This window comes from Platalea leucorodia (assembly GCF_965183815.1).
Source record: "Platalea leucorodia genome assembly, chromosome: 4".
Taxonomy (NCBI): Eukaryota; Metazoa; Chordata; class Aves; order Pelecaniformes; family Threskiornithidae; genus Platalea; species Platalea leucorodia.
Window position 1 is genome coordinate 23,184,069 of NC_138826.1, and position 15,480 is coordinate 23,199,548.

Sequence of the window (15,480 nt, forward strand, 5' to 3'; positions counted from 1 at the left end):
AAAGCTATGCATTTAATAGGAAGAGAGAAGATTTCCAGCTTTATTCCCACCCTCTGTAAAAGCCAGAGGAGCCCTCATCTTTAATGAATATATCCAAATACTTCCGACACGCCCCCCCAAACTCCTGACAGTTTCTAAGCCCACAGATGGCTTTTCCTGGGGAAGACTTCTTTCAATTCAGGGATGCTTTTTGAATGTCCCCTTCTAACTCACAGGATCCTTGGGCAGGTTTGTGCTTTACTCCATTAAAAGTAGTTCTTACCAAATTGTTGAATAATTTTTTAATACACTATATATATTTTGACTCTCTCTCTGCTATACCTTTGGAAGTGAAAGTAGTCATGAAAAGCTCAAGGAATTAAGGACATATCTGATAGGAGGCAATACTGCATGTGGTGCTGGCTTGAACTTCTTTCTGAAACTGAACAGCAAGAAGGCAGCATCCTCAGTAAGCTGGAAAATAGACGCATGTCTTCATAAGCCCACACAGGCTCCTTGGGTCTCAAACATTTCTCTCTGCTCTTTTACTTGCAAGCAAAACAACGTGCAAGTCTCTGGCCCCGTCAGGTCACGGTGCCCATATCCTCTGCAGTGCCAGCACTGGTGATCTGCATCTGCCCTGGAGGATTTTGCTGGGCAAGGCTGATGCTGGTACCCTTTTCTGCTGCTCCTCCAAGGCCAGAAGTGACTGCTGTGGGGCACAGCCAAACCAAAGCAGCCCCTTGCCTCCAGCGTGTTTTGCCACATGGCCGGGCTGTGGAGGATGGGGACAAGCCACTCAGCTGAGGCATCAGTTTGCAAACATGGTGCATTTGTCCTCTCGCTCTTTTTTCTTCTCTAAGTTCAAACCAATCCAATGCTGTCACCAAGCCACCAGCTTCCCAACTCATTTGCTATATTCAGCCTAATCTAAATAGCCAAACTCTCACATAGGCAGCAGTAATGATCTCCCTCTTCCATCTCAGAGATGACAAAGAACTGAGCAAAATGCCCCACCTCCACCCCCTTGTCCCACACTCATCTGCTAGATGACGACAACAAAGCCACCACAGTGCAACTGGCAACAGGCAGGCATGCTGCAAAACTTGTGCCAATATCTTTTTTCCCCCCAAAAAAAACCAAACCCCATCAACCTTTAAATTTCAACTTGCAGGCAGAAAGGTACCAGGTAGCCAGTGTTTCTACCACTTATCTACAACCCCTGCTTTTGCCCTACTGTCTGTTAGTAGTTCACCTTGCTCTGATCTCCTCCCATCCCCATTGGGGACAATTAGACTCCATATCCTCAGCTCAGAGGGCATGAAGCCACATGGGACTGTTACAGAGCAAGACCGATGGGTTGCCATGCCCACCACTGACCATGGTCAGGCCTGGGCATCCCAGGAGGCAGCAAGAAACTCCAGGAAGAGCAACTTCTGCTGTGGGATAGTTACAGGTCCCAGCTTAGGTCTATGGGCTCTTCTCATCTGTCCTTGATAGCAAATGAGATTCTTGTCCAAAGCCTTCTTCACTGCAGCCCCTCTGTAAGCAGAAGGTTGGGGAGGGAAGGCACCACTGCTGAGCCTCAGAGGAGCCACCAAGTCAGAGCTGGGCACTGTCCCAACCCAGAGCATCCCAGGAACCCAGCCAAACTGCGGTTTGCTAGGTTGCACATGGCAATACGCCTTTCATCTGGAAAGAGAAACATGTGCAATAGCAAGCAAGAGCAGAGCCTGGAAACACCAGTGAGGGTAGCTGTGGCAATGAGGTTACTCTCCAGCTTGTGCCAGCACTGCAATGGCCCCAGCTGAGAGCATGGAGCAGAGCCCTCAACCCTTGGCATTGGACCATCAGCCAATGCTGCGGGTGGGTTGTGCAATTGCACCCAAGCATGGGTTTGCCTTAGAGCCCAGCGTGAGTAGTAACACATGGGTATCGCTCCATACCATGTTCCCAAGCGGGGCAACAGTATGCCTGTTCACACTGAAATGAGCAGGTGCTTCTGTTTTCTTCACAAAGAGCAGAGCTTGTTGCTTCTATAAACGAGCTGTATGGCCCATTGCCTATAACCAGCTCTCTGTGCTACTGACTGCTCTTCCTGTGGTGCTGGCACTTGCATCCGTTCCAAATTCTTCTTTTATCACAGGTCTGGAGACTCCATGGGCATGGGTGTGTGTCACATGCTGGCAGAGGAGGGAAGGCACTGCCTGAAATCCTGTGGGAAGACCAAAACGAGTTGCTGACAGAGGTTTGTAGGGATCCAGAGGTATGTGGACACCATAGCAGCAGTGACAACAAGAAAAAGTGCTTTAATCTTGCTTGAACAACATCCTGAGAGAACTGCCATACAGGGGAAAGAATATTACTTTATTTAAAAAAAAAAAAAAATAATTTAGCTCAAACACAAACAGGATTGCAGAAGGTTGATGGAAGCAGGAAGAACAATATTTACCCATAGAATTTAAAACAGACCAATTTCATTCTCTTGTAGATGATACTTTCAGTGCCCTTCTCTGTCCACAGCTCTGCTTCAGGTCCTCACCTGCACATAAAGGAATCCTGACTCCTGGGGCTCTTGGTAACAAGGCAGAGGAGAAACGGTGTCTGCCACACATGAAATGCTATTCCTACCTCCAGAGCCTCCACGGAGATCCAAAAAGCCAAGAGCAACACCAGCATCTAAACCAACGTGCAATACAAAGGGAACAACTTGCAGTCCTCCCTGGAAGTCTACCTACCCATGCCCCATTCCCAGCGTCCTGACCAAGTGCTTCCACCCACGCCTGAATTCGTGCCCCCGCCCACAGGTGCTGTACACAGAGGTGTGCACGCAGGACTTTGCAATACTCCTCCCTCCCCATTCTCTTCTCATCCAGACCTGCTGATCTTTCACCTCTCCGTGCCTGCGTGCCGTACATTTCTTGGCACAGCAGCAGTTCGTTTCACAGTGACAGGATGTGCTCCGGAACACGCTGAGCCACTACTGCAATTTCTTCTCTTCTGTGAAGTGGCCTTTCATGCAATTGCCGTTCTGATACACAGGGCTGGCCCCCTTCCTTCTGCACCATACCACAGATTTGTAGAGAACGAATCCAATACTGGCCAGACACAGCAAGAGAAGAGCCAAGATGTCCAGGCAGAAGTATTCATATATGGAGAGGTCGTAGACAGCAGGGCGAAGATACGGTGCCCCATCATGACGAAGGATGTACTCCAGCCAGTACACTGTCCTATTGAGAGCATGCATCGGTCTGTCCAGGTGCAGAGCTGAGATGAGCTTGGCTGCTTTTCTGTAGCTGCAAGGGAAGAAGACAAGAAGTTATCCTTCTGACAGGAGCTTCATAGCTGAGAAGTGGTCTGAGGTGTCAAGTCCCAAATGATACCTTGGGAGAGTGGCAAATTCCTTCAAGAATTCTCTTCCTATCTGCCTCTGAAAGCCACTCTGATGGCAATCGTTAGCCACGGCAGCACAAGCCAGACTGCATTTTCTTTGTGTAACAAGTTGTTAACAAGACTGGCAGTTCAGCTCCCAAGTCCCTGCTCAGTGGGTTCATGTGAATCGTTGCTTTCTGAGGGGAGCCTGCACCCAAAGACCTCACCCAGCATCAAGCAACAATCGCACACTTGATGATTGGCCAAATCCTTCAAGGCACCAAGTGGCAACACCTTAACAACTGACACTGAGGTCAGTAGTTGAGAGATCCTAATAGCTAACAAAACCAAACCAAACAAAAAAATGAAGCGCTCAGACAGCATTTCAAACACTAGCAGCTGCATGTGTCCTGTTAGAAAGTGAGAGCCCTGCGTCACTGTACTGCCGAAGATCTAGGAAAGGGCAGAGTATCTGGCTGTCAGAAGGAACAGAGGGAGCATTACCTGTAGTCCACTCTCTGCGCTAACAGTTTCTGAAGAAAGCTGTTTGGACAAGGCCAGGGAGCTCCCAAGGTGAGGTTGTGATCTCACTTTCCCTGATGACAGGCTGGCATTAAAAGGAGAAGAGGCTTGTGCCTCAGCATCTCAGAAAGCTTTCTAAGAAAATTACAGTCAGAGCCAAACAGGACTAGATCATGCTCTCTAACAGCAAATGGTGGAGTATCTCCACCTGGATGCATCTCAGGATTTCAAGGCACTAACACGTCTGGCCAGCTGAGCAATGCTTGCAACTCTGCTTGGTCCAGAAGCCACCACAGCCACCACACAAAGACACACTGGTCCCTACATACAGCCTGCACCAAGAAGAGCTCGATGCTTTTGGATGCCTCACCTGGGATCAGAGATAACTGTGACAACAGCCTGGTAAAGATCCTCTTCTTTTACTCTGCTCCAGTCCATGAGGATACCCATGCCCTTCGCCTGCACTCTGGTCATGATGTCAAATTGGTCCCCATAGAAAGGAAATCCCACCACTGGCACACCGTGATAAATTGCCTCAAATACACCATTCATCCCACAGTGGCTGACGAAGGCTTTCACGTTGGGATGGCCTGCAGGCAAAGAAATGGGAGCAGGTCAGTGCCTTCCATGCTGAAACAGGGCTACCGGTCGCTTCCTCAACACGCAGCATTGATGTATATTGAGGGAAAATCAGGCACGCTGAGCAGAGAGGATGTTTGGGAACACACCTGGCTTTTGGCAGCCCAGAACTTGCCAAGTAGTGCCTGGAGGAGGAGGGAGATAGGGGCCAAGATGCAGCTTCAAGCAGGTGTTAGGTGGGGACCATGTTTAGTACAGATCAGACTTGCAACAAGCAACAGACTTAGACCCACACAGGTGCTGTTGTCCTTGTATGCCTTTGCTGTGGTTTGGGCTAAACTCCAGGGATGTTGCTAGCGGCACACACACACACAGAGCCCAGCCTTACCTAGCAGGTCGTTCTGGGGCAGCCACCCCATCATCAGCGTATTCTCACCCAAGTTTCTTGGCTTCTGCCCAAAGTATCTGTGGGAGGGGATAAAGGAAGGGGGGGGGGAAGGGAAAAGAAATACACAGAGAACAATTATAAATTCAATCAGATCAAGAGATGGAAAGCAAATTCTGTGTTTTGAGATGAATCACCCCTCAACATTGATTTTCATCCAACTTGAGTTAATAGGAATCCCATTCCCTCCTCACCTCCACACCACCCTCTGCGGGAGGCGAGCGAATGCGCCAGCCATCTTCTCCACCAAATCACTCGGAAGGGCTCGGATCCCGATGCCAAAGGAGACAACAACAACACCCGCATCTGCTGCTTCCACCCAGAGACGCAGACCCTGTGGGCAAAACACACACAGCTGCCTTGAAGTCTTGTTGGAGAAAGGCCCTTCCCAGTGTTGCCTCTGCCAGTAGAAAGTTGTCTTCAGAGAGGATGAAGCCAAATCCACCTGGAGCACAAAGCTACGTGGTTTTCACCAGGCAACGAACTCTAAAACCGCTGTGATTTCTGCACCCAGCCAGGCAGAAATTACTTGAGCACCTGCTGGACTCGGAAGCTCTGCAGGGAGGTGTTCAAAACTTCCATTTCATAGCACTACCTCCTGCTTTGGAGGTAACACAATTACTTTTTGGCAAGGAGAGCTCTGAAAACATAGGAGCCCCATATGAGTAGCCAGAGCAGAGAAGGAAATTGGAATCAATAGAGGAAGGCTATCTCCCATCACCACTAAGGCAGGAGGCCTGTCAGGGTCTCTAGCTGTAGGCTGATACAACAGATGAAACATCATTCAGGCAGAGTTGGGAACACCTTGCTGCAGATTCCCCACAAACTCTCCAATGTTGAAGGTTCCTGGAGGTGGCAGAAGGTTTTGCCATCTTGCCAGGAGACTTCTACCCATCCTTGATAGCTACTTGCAGGTAGCAGATTTAGGTTTTGGTCACTAGCCAGAGAGGTAGCTACAGATCCAGCAAAAACCACAGCTGTTTGTCCTTCATTTAGAGGCTACCTGTAATGCTACATAAACAGGTGTGTATCTAGAACAGAGTTTGTACTTTTTTCAACCAGGGCCAGAAGGCTGCAGGGAGAAGAAATCAGCCACCACAGGTGCTGTGGAGCAAACACCAGCTATTCCCTTTTATGCCAGCCTGGGCTGAGCCTATTTCTCATTATGGATTCTGTCCTGCTTCAAGTTTCCTATCTATCACAGTCAGAAGCATTTTAGGGAAGTTTCATAAAATCTGTCTTTGAATATGAATACTTCCTTGAAATACCATAGAAGAACATAAAGGGCAAAAAAATAGTTCTTCCAGTTATTAAAGGAGAAAAATAGGATGATTAATTCAGAATACCTTATTAGTAGTAGTCTACAGGTTGGGGGATCATGGTACGGAAGAGTTACAAACCACATTTTAGTGTTACTCTCTAGGGATATTTGTCCTTTGTTATATGCTTCTGGGAGTCAAACCAATCTTTGCAGAAATGCTTAAAAAGCCCTAAAACAACCCAACAACCAAGAATAAAAAAGTTTTCAACTACGGGATTTTGGTTTCTCCATTCTCTTGAGTTTCACATCCTTTGAGCAATACAACCACTAAGACTGCTAAAAGAAGAGAAAGTGCTAGTTTTACTTTTCTAAATAAAAGTACAATGACTCATAAAACACATGATTATGTTATCCATTATAATTGAGCCTTAACATTTGACTTTCAGAAACAGCATTAAAGTTGCTAGGGAAGCATGGTTGACCACCAAAAGTTCTCACCGTCTCTCAAATATATATCTATATTTCACCGAGTCCTAATTAGAGGAACTCGCAATCATAGTGTTTCAAATATGAGGAAATAAACACCTTAATTACATAACTCTGCTCCAGTTCAGATGGAAGATTCCTTAAGCTACACCTAGACCTGCAGAGGCCCTCTCTTCTGCTGCCATCCCGTAACCTGGCCACAGACATGCCTACCTGCTAGCATGACAGCCACCACCTACTGCAGAGCTCCGGACTTATCTCCATCATTCTTCCCTTAGGCGCCCGGGGATCTGCTCTGGAAGCTGTGAAGCACATGAGTAATGCCCCAGCAAACAACTCAATTCTTCTTAAGGCAGGTGTGTACACAGCCGGATCGGACCAAGCCAGTGTTTTGCAAGACTTGTGAGGTAGCCACTCTCTGACACAGCTTTTGGAACACGTCGCAACGTGCGTTGCATTACCTGCATGCTGTGCCACATGGGGAAAAGGTGACATGCAGCCATACGCATCTGGAGAACTTCTGTTCTAAAGCACCTGACCTCACTTTTTCCTTTTAACTGGAAAAAATTGGCACCCACAGTCTCAATTAAAGCTGCCACCAGAGATCTTGACAGCTCTCTAATCATTTGAAAGCTGAATCTTATCTCCATTTAAGTCCCTTAGTCAGGACACCAGGACAACCTGACTGCCCGAGGTCTATTTCCCCGCCGTGTTTGTAAAAGTGGTAAGGCAATGGGAGGAATGGCAGATAGTTCCTGCTCTGTTCCAATACTTGTCTGTTGTTGGAGGCTTTAAGAGCTTGTCCCTCTCAATTTATTATTGGGCTGGACCTTGAGAGAAAGGGGATGATACACTTCAGTTTTGTACACTTTGGGATTCCACACTGAATTTCATGAGGGAAAAAGCACAGCTCTCTCCTATGGGTTCTTAGGACTACAAGCTCGAGGGCAGAAATGCCCTGCGAGAAATAGGATTAAGGAGGAAATTCTGGATTGACATAAATCAGTGATGAAGCAATGAAGAATAATTGTTCTTCCCATTTCCGCTTCAAGTATAGGAACAAACAAACTACTCATGATCAAGTCCCAGGGGCAACACTGCCAATTTAGGACTTCCACACACCATTTTACATGGACAGTGAAGCCAAATCCCGCTTCAGGGTGGACAACTTAATTCTACATCTTCCTTGCAACCCCAGAGTCCTCGGTGTTCCCTGTCTCCCTGCTGCACCTAAGCACCAAAACACAGCGGCTTTCCAGACTCCTAGGGCTTCAGAGCGTTTACAATGTTGTTCAAAAGAAGATTTGCACTGAATAACTCCCCAGGTTAACGTGCAATCACGGCTCAAAGCTTTCCTGCACTTACCACTGGAAGGGGCTTTGCAGGCTCAGCGAGGATCCCCCCCGTGAAAATTACATGAGGGAGCGTTGGACGGGGAAAGTCCAGCACCACATCATTACAGAGGAAGAAGAGACTAGTTCCATGGACAAGGTCCAACATGGATGTCTTGGGCTCCACCCTATGCTTCTCCATGAGACGTTCAAACTTGGGCAGGATGACCAGCTTTGTAGCCACGCGAGTGATCACGTAGACTAGGAGATTCCAAGTCCTACCAAAGAAGCCCATCCTGTCTGTCATCAGGGAGTTGAACTCAGGAACATAGGCAATGGGGGAAGTGGCACCAATCTCCGCTGGGAACCAGAAACCAGTGGAGATCACAGCATATTTGACATGTAGGATGTGGGCCAGGATAAAGCCACACATCTCATTGGGGTCCACCAACAGCAGGTCAAAGTTCTCATGCTGGAGTTTCTGCAGAAGGGTAGAGTTTCCCAGCACCAGGTCACAGTTTTCCAGGTACTTCTTCAAAAAGGAAAACATCTCCAGAGAGGTCATCTTCCCTTGGAAGACACGCTTTATCTTCTCCTGCACCCAAGCATCCGCACTCTCTGTGCTGAAGATACCCCAGTACCTCTGCACACGGAAGCCAGGCAGGTAGGTTTCCACATCCCGACCCTCATGAAGAAGTAGCACAGGGTCATGGCCCCGGTCAGTCAGTGCCTCTGCCACTCGCATGAAGACTCGCAAGTGGCTGTCAAAGACTATGGTGGGCATGATCAGCACCTTGGCACAGCGAGATGGCTCCAGAGTGAATGTAGCCATTAGGAAGAGAAGAGCAGCAGGGCACGGTAGCACCTTCATCATCTTTATCGCTGCAAGGAGAGAAACATGCCATTAATATAGTATGAAACACTCTGTCAACTGGACAACTAACAATGGGGATTGTAGCTGCAAGCCAGAAGTACATGATCTGGGAGATGAGAGCAGTCTAGAGTTCATCACTGGAAAAAAAAAAAAAACAAAATCACAAACAAACAACAACAAAAAAAAAGCGCCACAAAAATAAAAACAACACCAGTCAGATATCACGGTGTATCAGGGGAGTTTTCCAGAAATTCAAAACCTCTTCCCTGTGCTCCTAAGGCTCAAAAACTAGCAGACTGACTTGCAGAGAGTTAGAGATGGAGAGTGGCTGGAAGAGCTCTGCTGGGTCACTGCACCAGCAGAGACACTCGCTGCTCAATCCCCAGTTACCGCTACAGAACCAGCACAGCTGGATTTCATTTCTATTTCTGCCCAGCCAGAATGGCTGGTTCCCTCTGAGCCCTTGATGTCTGTGCAAGCTCGCTGGGAGGCCTGCAAAGCCCGGTGGGAATGCCGAGAGGCACACTCTGGCTTTGGCCCTCGCAAGGCTGGCAAGCCACCTTGTTCAGTGCAGACGGGGTGGGAGAGAGACCAGGTCACAGCAGGACCCTCTGAGAGGTGCCGCAATCCCAGAGAGCGCAGCAGGGGTCTGGACGGAGAGCTGCCCCGCTATGATTCAGCCGTGGGAGGATGGGGAGGCTCCGGGGAAAGGGCTGGGAAGGGAAAGCAGGCGCCAGGATACTGATGCACCGGCAGAAGGCAAACCCAGAAAGCAACCCCAGAGATAACGTGCAACACCCGTGGCACACTGACACCCCTTAATCATGCTCCTACGGCTGCCGTCCCATTTCCAGTTTGGTGAAACACCCAGCATTTCTGTTGTGCAAGGGCTGTTGCTACATCACTGGAAGCGAACGTGCCTCACCCACACCTTACATTATTTTGGGAGAAAAATTACGTGATAATTATTTGGGAACAGTCAGAAGCAGAGCCGTGTCCTGAGGACCCAGTTCAGACATGCTAGGAAGGGGGCGGGAGAGAGAAGGAGAACAATTGTAAGTGGATTTTGGGGGCCCCCACACGCTACGCCCCAGGGGGGTTGCAGGGATGTGTTAGAGCAGAATTTGGTCCAAGATTTTTCTGCCAGCCTCTCCACTATTGCTTGATCAATTAAGAGGCGGGAAAGAAAGTCCTGGATAAGATCCTGCTAAATACAATCTTCAGACTCCCCTCATCAGCTGGATATCTCTGGCCAGAGATAGCATGTGGGGGTGCCAACATGGGAGAGTAAAAGTGCCATGCTCCCCCCCGCCCCATTCCTTTCCTGTCCCATGTGGGGACAGGACATGGGAAAGAAACAGAGCAGCTGCTGGCTGAGACCCTCCCCTGTTTCAAAGGCAACTCCTACTAGGGCTTGGACTGCCACCCTTCCCACCCAGGGCCAGCTGGGCAGCTCTGCCTGCAGGAGCGATGAGAAACCTGATTGATGCTAGCAGCTACTAAGGGGATGGTTGGACCCACAGAGCAAGAGCTCCAGGAGGATGGAGACAAAGGTGATGGCCTTGAGAGTAGACAGCAGAAGTCCTGCAAGGAAAATAAGGATCTGCTCAGGATCCTGCCTCCCTGCCAGTGGGAACAGGCTGGCTTGTGCCGGCAGCGCTGGCCATTGTGGAGCTACAGCCCACGAAGCTGGTCTGGTTCTCAGCTTACCTGAGAGGCCCAAAAGGGATTTATCCTAGTCAACGCTAGGGGAGACAAAGCATTTGGCTATGACATTGTATAGCAGATCCAGAGCGCATGCAGCTTCCAGGGAGAGAGGGAGGGACGGCAGCCCTGTGCTGCTGGCCTTCTCCAGGACAGCGGGGAGCTCAGGACAGGCTCCATGACGGGAACAGGTACAGGCTTGTCCTGTCGCACCTGGTGGGTCATACACACGCATAAGTGTACTGAGAAGAGCAGAAAAGGTGGTTTTACATGTGGGGTGGGGTGTTTTCTCACTGGGCAACAAATAAAAGGTGAAGAGACAGGGCAGGTGAAAGAAATAGTCATTTGAAGAAAAAAAATTTGTCACCCATCTTCTGCAAGGACCATGTCCTGCCATGGACCTACATGCCAGGCATTGCTGAGACCCTCAGCTCTGCCAGGACCCTCTGTGAGCTACCAAAATCCAAACGACAAGCAAGGTGTCAGTCTCGGCCCTCAGGCCAGGGGCAGATGCTGACACAGGAGACTTGCAGACTGCTCTTGGCTGCTTCATCCCTTCCAACATCAGGAGCAATCCCTAAAAGTGCTGGCTTAGGAATCCCTTGCCCCTTCCCAGGCAACAAGGGAGGCTGTAAATCTTGGTGGGAAGATGCCAGGCTGCAGTAAGGGACCTTTTTTCTACCCCAGCTCTTGCCACCAGAGCAAAGCTGTGCTCTGTCCATGCCCAGAGAGGCACCCTGGCCAAGGAACCAGCTCCAGCCCTAGATCTGTGCTGGATGCATCAGGCAGGTTTTCAGCCAGGCACATCACCGCTTTTCAGTGCTCCTGGGATATAACAAAGGCATAACTACCAGCTCAAAGGGCAGCACTCTGCTGGCTCCATCCCTTGTTCAGCAACTAGCCACGGTTAGGATCTCAGGTTGACAGCAAAGGGGAAAGAAGACCTAAAATCTTATGCACACAAGGGATAGATGAGGGAAGGCTCAAAATCCACCTGCTCCCCTCCCCACTTTACCTCTTGCCACACTGGACACACAGCTACGGCTGCCCCGCAAGCTTTGCAGCAGGACCCTCCAGCAATGGCAGGTACTGCGACCAGCGCAGCTCTGTCCGCAGCACAGGGCGCTGGCTGCAGCCCAGCCCTCTGGCTATGGGAGCTCAGCTGCCTGCACCCACTGTCGGGCTGCAGACAGGTGGTCTTCAACAGAGATGGGAGATGAATTCACACCCTGAGCCTCGGCAGAGGTGCGAAATCCAAGTAAACGACAGATCCCACACTAGATCCGAGAGCAGAGCAGACAAAACTGCTTCCTTGTTTGTGGTCTGAAGCCCTGGGCTAGGGGCTAAATCAGGTAAATATTGCAAGAAATAGCACTGCCACTGAAAGGAGAAGGCTTGTAGAGAGAGAATATACCCTTCCCTGTTTTCATGACAAGCGCTTGGTAAAGCCATACTGACTGACTGATTTACACAGAGCAATCCCCCTAACACCACAAGTAACACTAACAGCCAGAAGTCAGCGTTCAAGAAAACTATTAAAAAAGCCCATGCCATAGAGGCTTTCAGTTTCACAGCTGCAGCACGCAGGGCAGGGCAGGGCAGGCATCTTGGTAAGAGCCAGGACCAGAGCCTGCTGCAGGAGGGGTGGGCAGGGGGAAGCCCTCACGCGACTGCCACTGCCGGCAGCAGCATCCCCGCCTGCCCGGCACGCCTGGCCACCCTCAGCTGCTGGGAGGGTGCTTTCAAAGCCATTGCAAACCATTGAAATTTAAACGGGAAACAGCAGAAAGGGAGCAGAGAGAACACATCCCTCTGAAATCCCCCTGAGAATTTGCCCTTTGATTTTCACCTATTTAGCACGTTTGACAGTGTATGATTTTGATATCAATGGAAGATTACATCAGTTTAACTTAAGTGAAGTAACTGAACAGCTACAGCTCTATAGATAGATGTTTCTTTAATTCAGGTGCCTTTTATTAGGTTGAAGTACTAAAACCTCTGACAGCAAGCAGTCTAGGCAGAGAAGCCCATGAAGAAAGGGCAGTGAACAGACTCCAGTGCAAGGACCCTGCCGTTTACATCTCTCCCTCTCCTCCAGTATTTTGTATTACCTAGTTCCTGCCTAGGACTTGGAAGCCCATATCCATGGGGCTGAATTATTCCCCCTCCTGCATCCTAGTCTCTATCTTGCCTGCATTAAGAAGAAATGTTTTCACTGTAAACTTCTCAAGAATTAATGAAGCAGCACAATTCATTTGAAGCCAAAAGGAAAAGGCATCTTCACTTGGATGCTCAAAACTCTTCCTGGACTAAGAAACCAAAGTTTGCCTCATCTGTTGGGTATGATCCAGAAAAAACAGGACCATCTGCTACCATCAAGTTGATGAGAGCCAACCCAGTTGTGGCTAATTTATGGAAGCCAAAACTCCGTGCAAGCAGGCAGGTATGCAGCTCTGAGAGCAACTCTGCCACTGCAGGAAGATGTTGCACTACAAGCAGGAGCTGCCCAGGGGAATCTCTAGTAAAAACCTAGAAGATACAATGCTGTATAAAGTAAACTTAAATAAAGCATATGTTGAAGCAGAGAAATCTAACCATCAATCACATCCAACCCAGTGTTTGGTGGGCTTCTGTGCTCTGGTTTTGGATTATCACAGACTCCCGCTTCACCAGAGTCACCTGGGTAAATAACACTAACACTAAAATACTAATATTAGTATTACGGTATACTAATATTAGCATTACAGTATACTAATAGTAGTATTAGTATTTTAGTATAGAAAACAATGAGCAAGAAAAAAAACTTCCTTTCAAATATAAGCCTCCCCAGGCAGCCTACAGACCTGAGGTTTTTTAAATATTGTTCGCACACAGAGTGAATAGTGCACAGATGGTCTGCTCAAACCAGTGTATCTTTCTAGCATTTTTTCTTTCGACATCTTCATGGCAGCCCACAAGAAACACAGAGAATGAAGAAAGCCCAGATCCCCAAAAGACCAAAGGGAACAACCACAGCAGTGATCAGGTCAGCATCAGAATAACTCATACTTTGTACCACACTCGGTGCTACTGCTTTCACACAATGGCATCAGAAGTGCTCTGCTCATCCTCATCCATTTTGGACAAAGATTGATGTAGTCCCCAATCAGTTCCAAACTTTTGGGACCTTGGGCCATCTTCAACATCCTTCCTGGATCATCGGAGTTTTATGGAGGAAGCTCTACAGGCAAGGTGGGAATCTGTGGGCTAGCAGGAGGTTGGCAGTCCATAGGTCACAGCCAGCAAACCATAGTACTAAAATACTGGTCCATAAAAACTGAGAAAAGAAATAAAGATCTGTATCTCAGCTTGTCAAGGCATTTGAAACTACACACATCTTCGAGAACTTGAGCTGAGGGACGGTGTCAAACACTGCCCATCTGCTTTCCCACCTGGCCTCTCATCATATATTAAATCTGTCTGGGTGGGAAGTGAGATTCCCCCCGCTCCCTATCCACAGGCCTCCTGGTTGTCTTCTGGAAGGGACAGAGATGGTTCATGACACCACGGTGCTCTGCAACGGCAAGTTCTTCCGGACAGCCTTGTCTCCTCGCTTACAACACGGTTGCAAGACAGAGAAGCAGCTGATGTGAGGCTGTGCTCCCCGTGAGCGGTCTCAGGACTGCAGCACGGAAGCACCTAAGAACATTATTTGTAATCCCTGGGTGCAAGAGACAGAAAGGCTTGGGGCCATTTCCAAATATGTGAGCCATAGACCCACATGACACTCCAGTGCACATCTTGGTCTTAAGAAGGGGTTATGTCTGTACGACAGTCAAGTTGAACAAGTTCTTGAGACTGAAGAGAAAACTGGAGAGATACAAGTGCACCAAACTTTAGAGAAGCGGTCAAGAGGGGTGGGGAAGAAAAGTCTTCCATTGACTGCCCTGTCATTTCAGCTTCTTTCTGCAGAGAAGCGCCACATTAAAAGAAGTCATTAAACACTCCAGAAGGTTGTGAAACCTTGTGTAGGAAGCACAGGGGATTGATAAAGTCCTGACAGACGAGTCTGATCACATTTGACAGAATTACAGAAGCAGAGAAACTAGAGATGAGTCTTATCTTCAATAAAACAATTGACGCCTTCATGTAAAAAAAAAAAAAAACCAAAAACCAAACCAAACAGCTCCTTGGCCCTGAGCACACCGGGGGAATGAGACCTGGCTGAGCTGCCATAAACAAGGGTTGAGGAGGGATGCATAGGAAGAGGAGGCAGAACAGGAGAGGGAAGACACTCCTGAGATCTAATCTCCTAGAGGAAGACGAAGCAAGTTACACAAAAGCGCTTTGAACATTTGTCCAGGTGCCACGGCTCTGATCCTGCACAGTTAAGCAGGTGCTTAACTCGTGCCCTTCAATAGCCCTGCTGAAGTTACCCAGGCTGCTCACACACGCGTCCCGGCAGAGCCAGGGCCAAGCTGACAGCTGGGAGCTCAGACCGTTTCCCTTTCTCCTTTCCAGCAGCAGAGGAGCAGCCGGGTGCCTCGGCCATTAGCTCAGAAAGTTCAGTCCAGCCCTTCAGCGTTCACCCGCAGCGCGACTGGCCGCCGTGCAGCACCCGGGGCCGCTGCCCCCGCCCGCGCCCCCAGCGCGCACCGAGCCAAGCCGCCTGCGCAGCCCACCGGCCCCGCTGCCGCCGCCAGCGCAGGCGGCGGCAGGAGCCCCCTCCTCGCGGGGCAGCCGGGCAGGGCGGCCGCCGGCGCAGCCCTTGGCCGTGCTGGCACCGCCGGCGGCGGGGCGCTCCCCGGGGCCGGCGGCGGGGCGCTCCCCGGGGCTCGCCGCGGGCGCCCCGGCAGGGAGGCAGCGCGGACCCGCGGGGCCGAGAGCCGCCCCGGGGGACGGGGGGCGAGGAGCACCGGCCGCAGCGGCTCCCCTGCCGGCGCCTCTC

At 49.7% G+C, this 15,480-nt stretch overlaps 1 protein-coding gene across 1 annotated transcript; it reads right to left on the reverse strand.

Moving 5' to 3' along the window:
* Positions 1–2,959: 2,959 nt before the first annotated feature.
* Positions 2,960–8,846, reverse strand: LOC309590134 (2-hydroxyacylsphingosine 1-beta-galactosyltransferase-like; the record flags this gene model as incomplete). The annotated part of the gene is made up of 5 exons (XM_082311103.1): positions 2,960–3,275; positions 4,244–4,463; positions 4,841–4,917; positions 5,092–5,231; positions 8,010–8,846. 5 exons carry the CDS (start codon positions 8,844–8,846, stop codon positions 2,960–2,962), a joined length of 1,590 nt encoding a protein of 529 aa, XP_082167229.1.
* Positions 8,847–15,480: the final 6,634 nt, after the last annotated feature.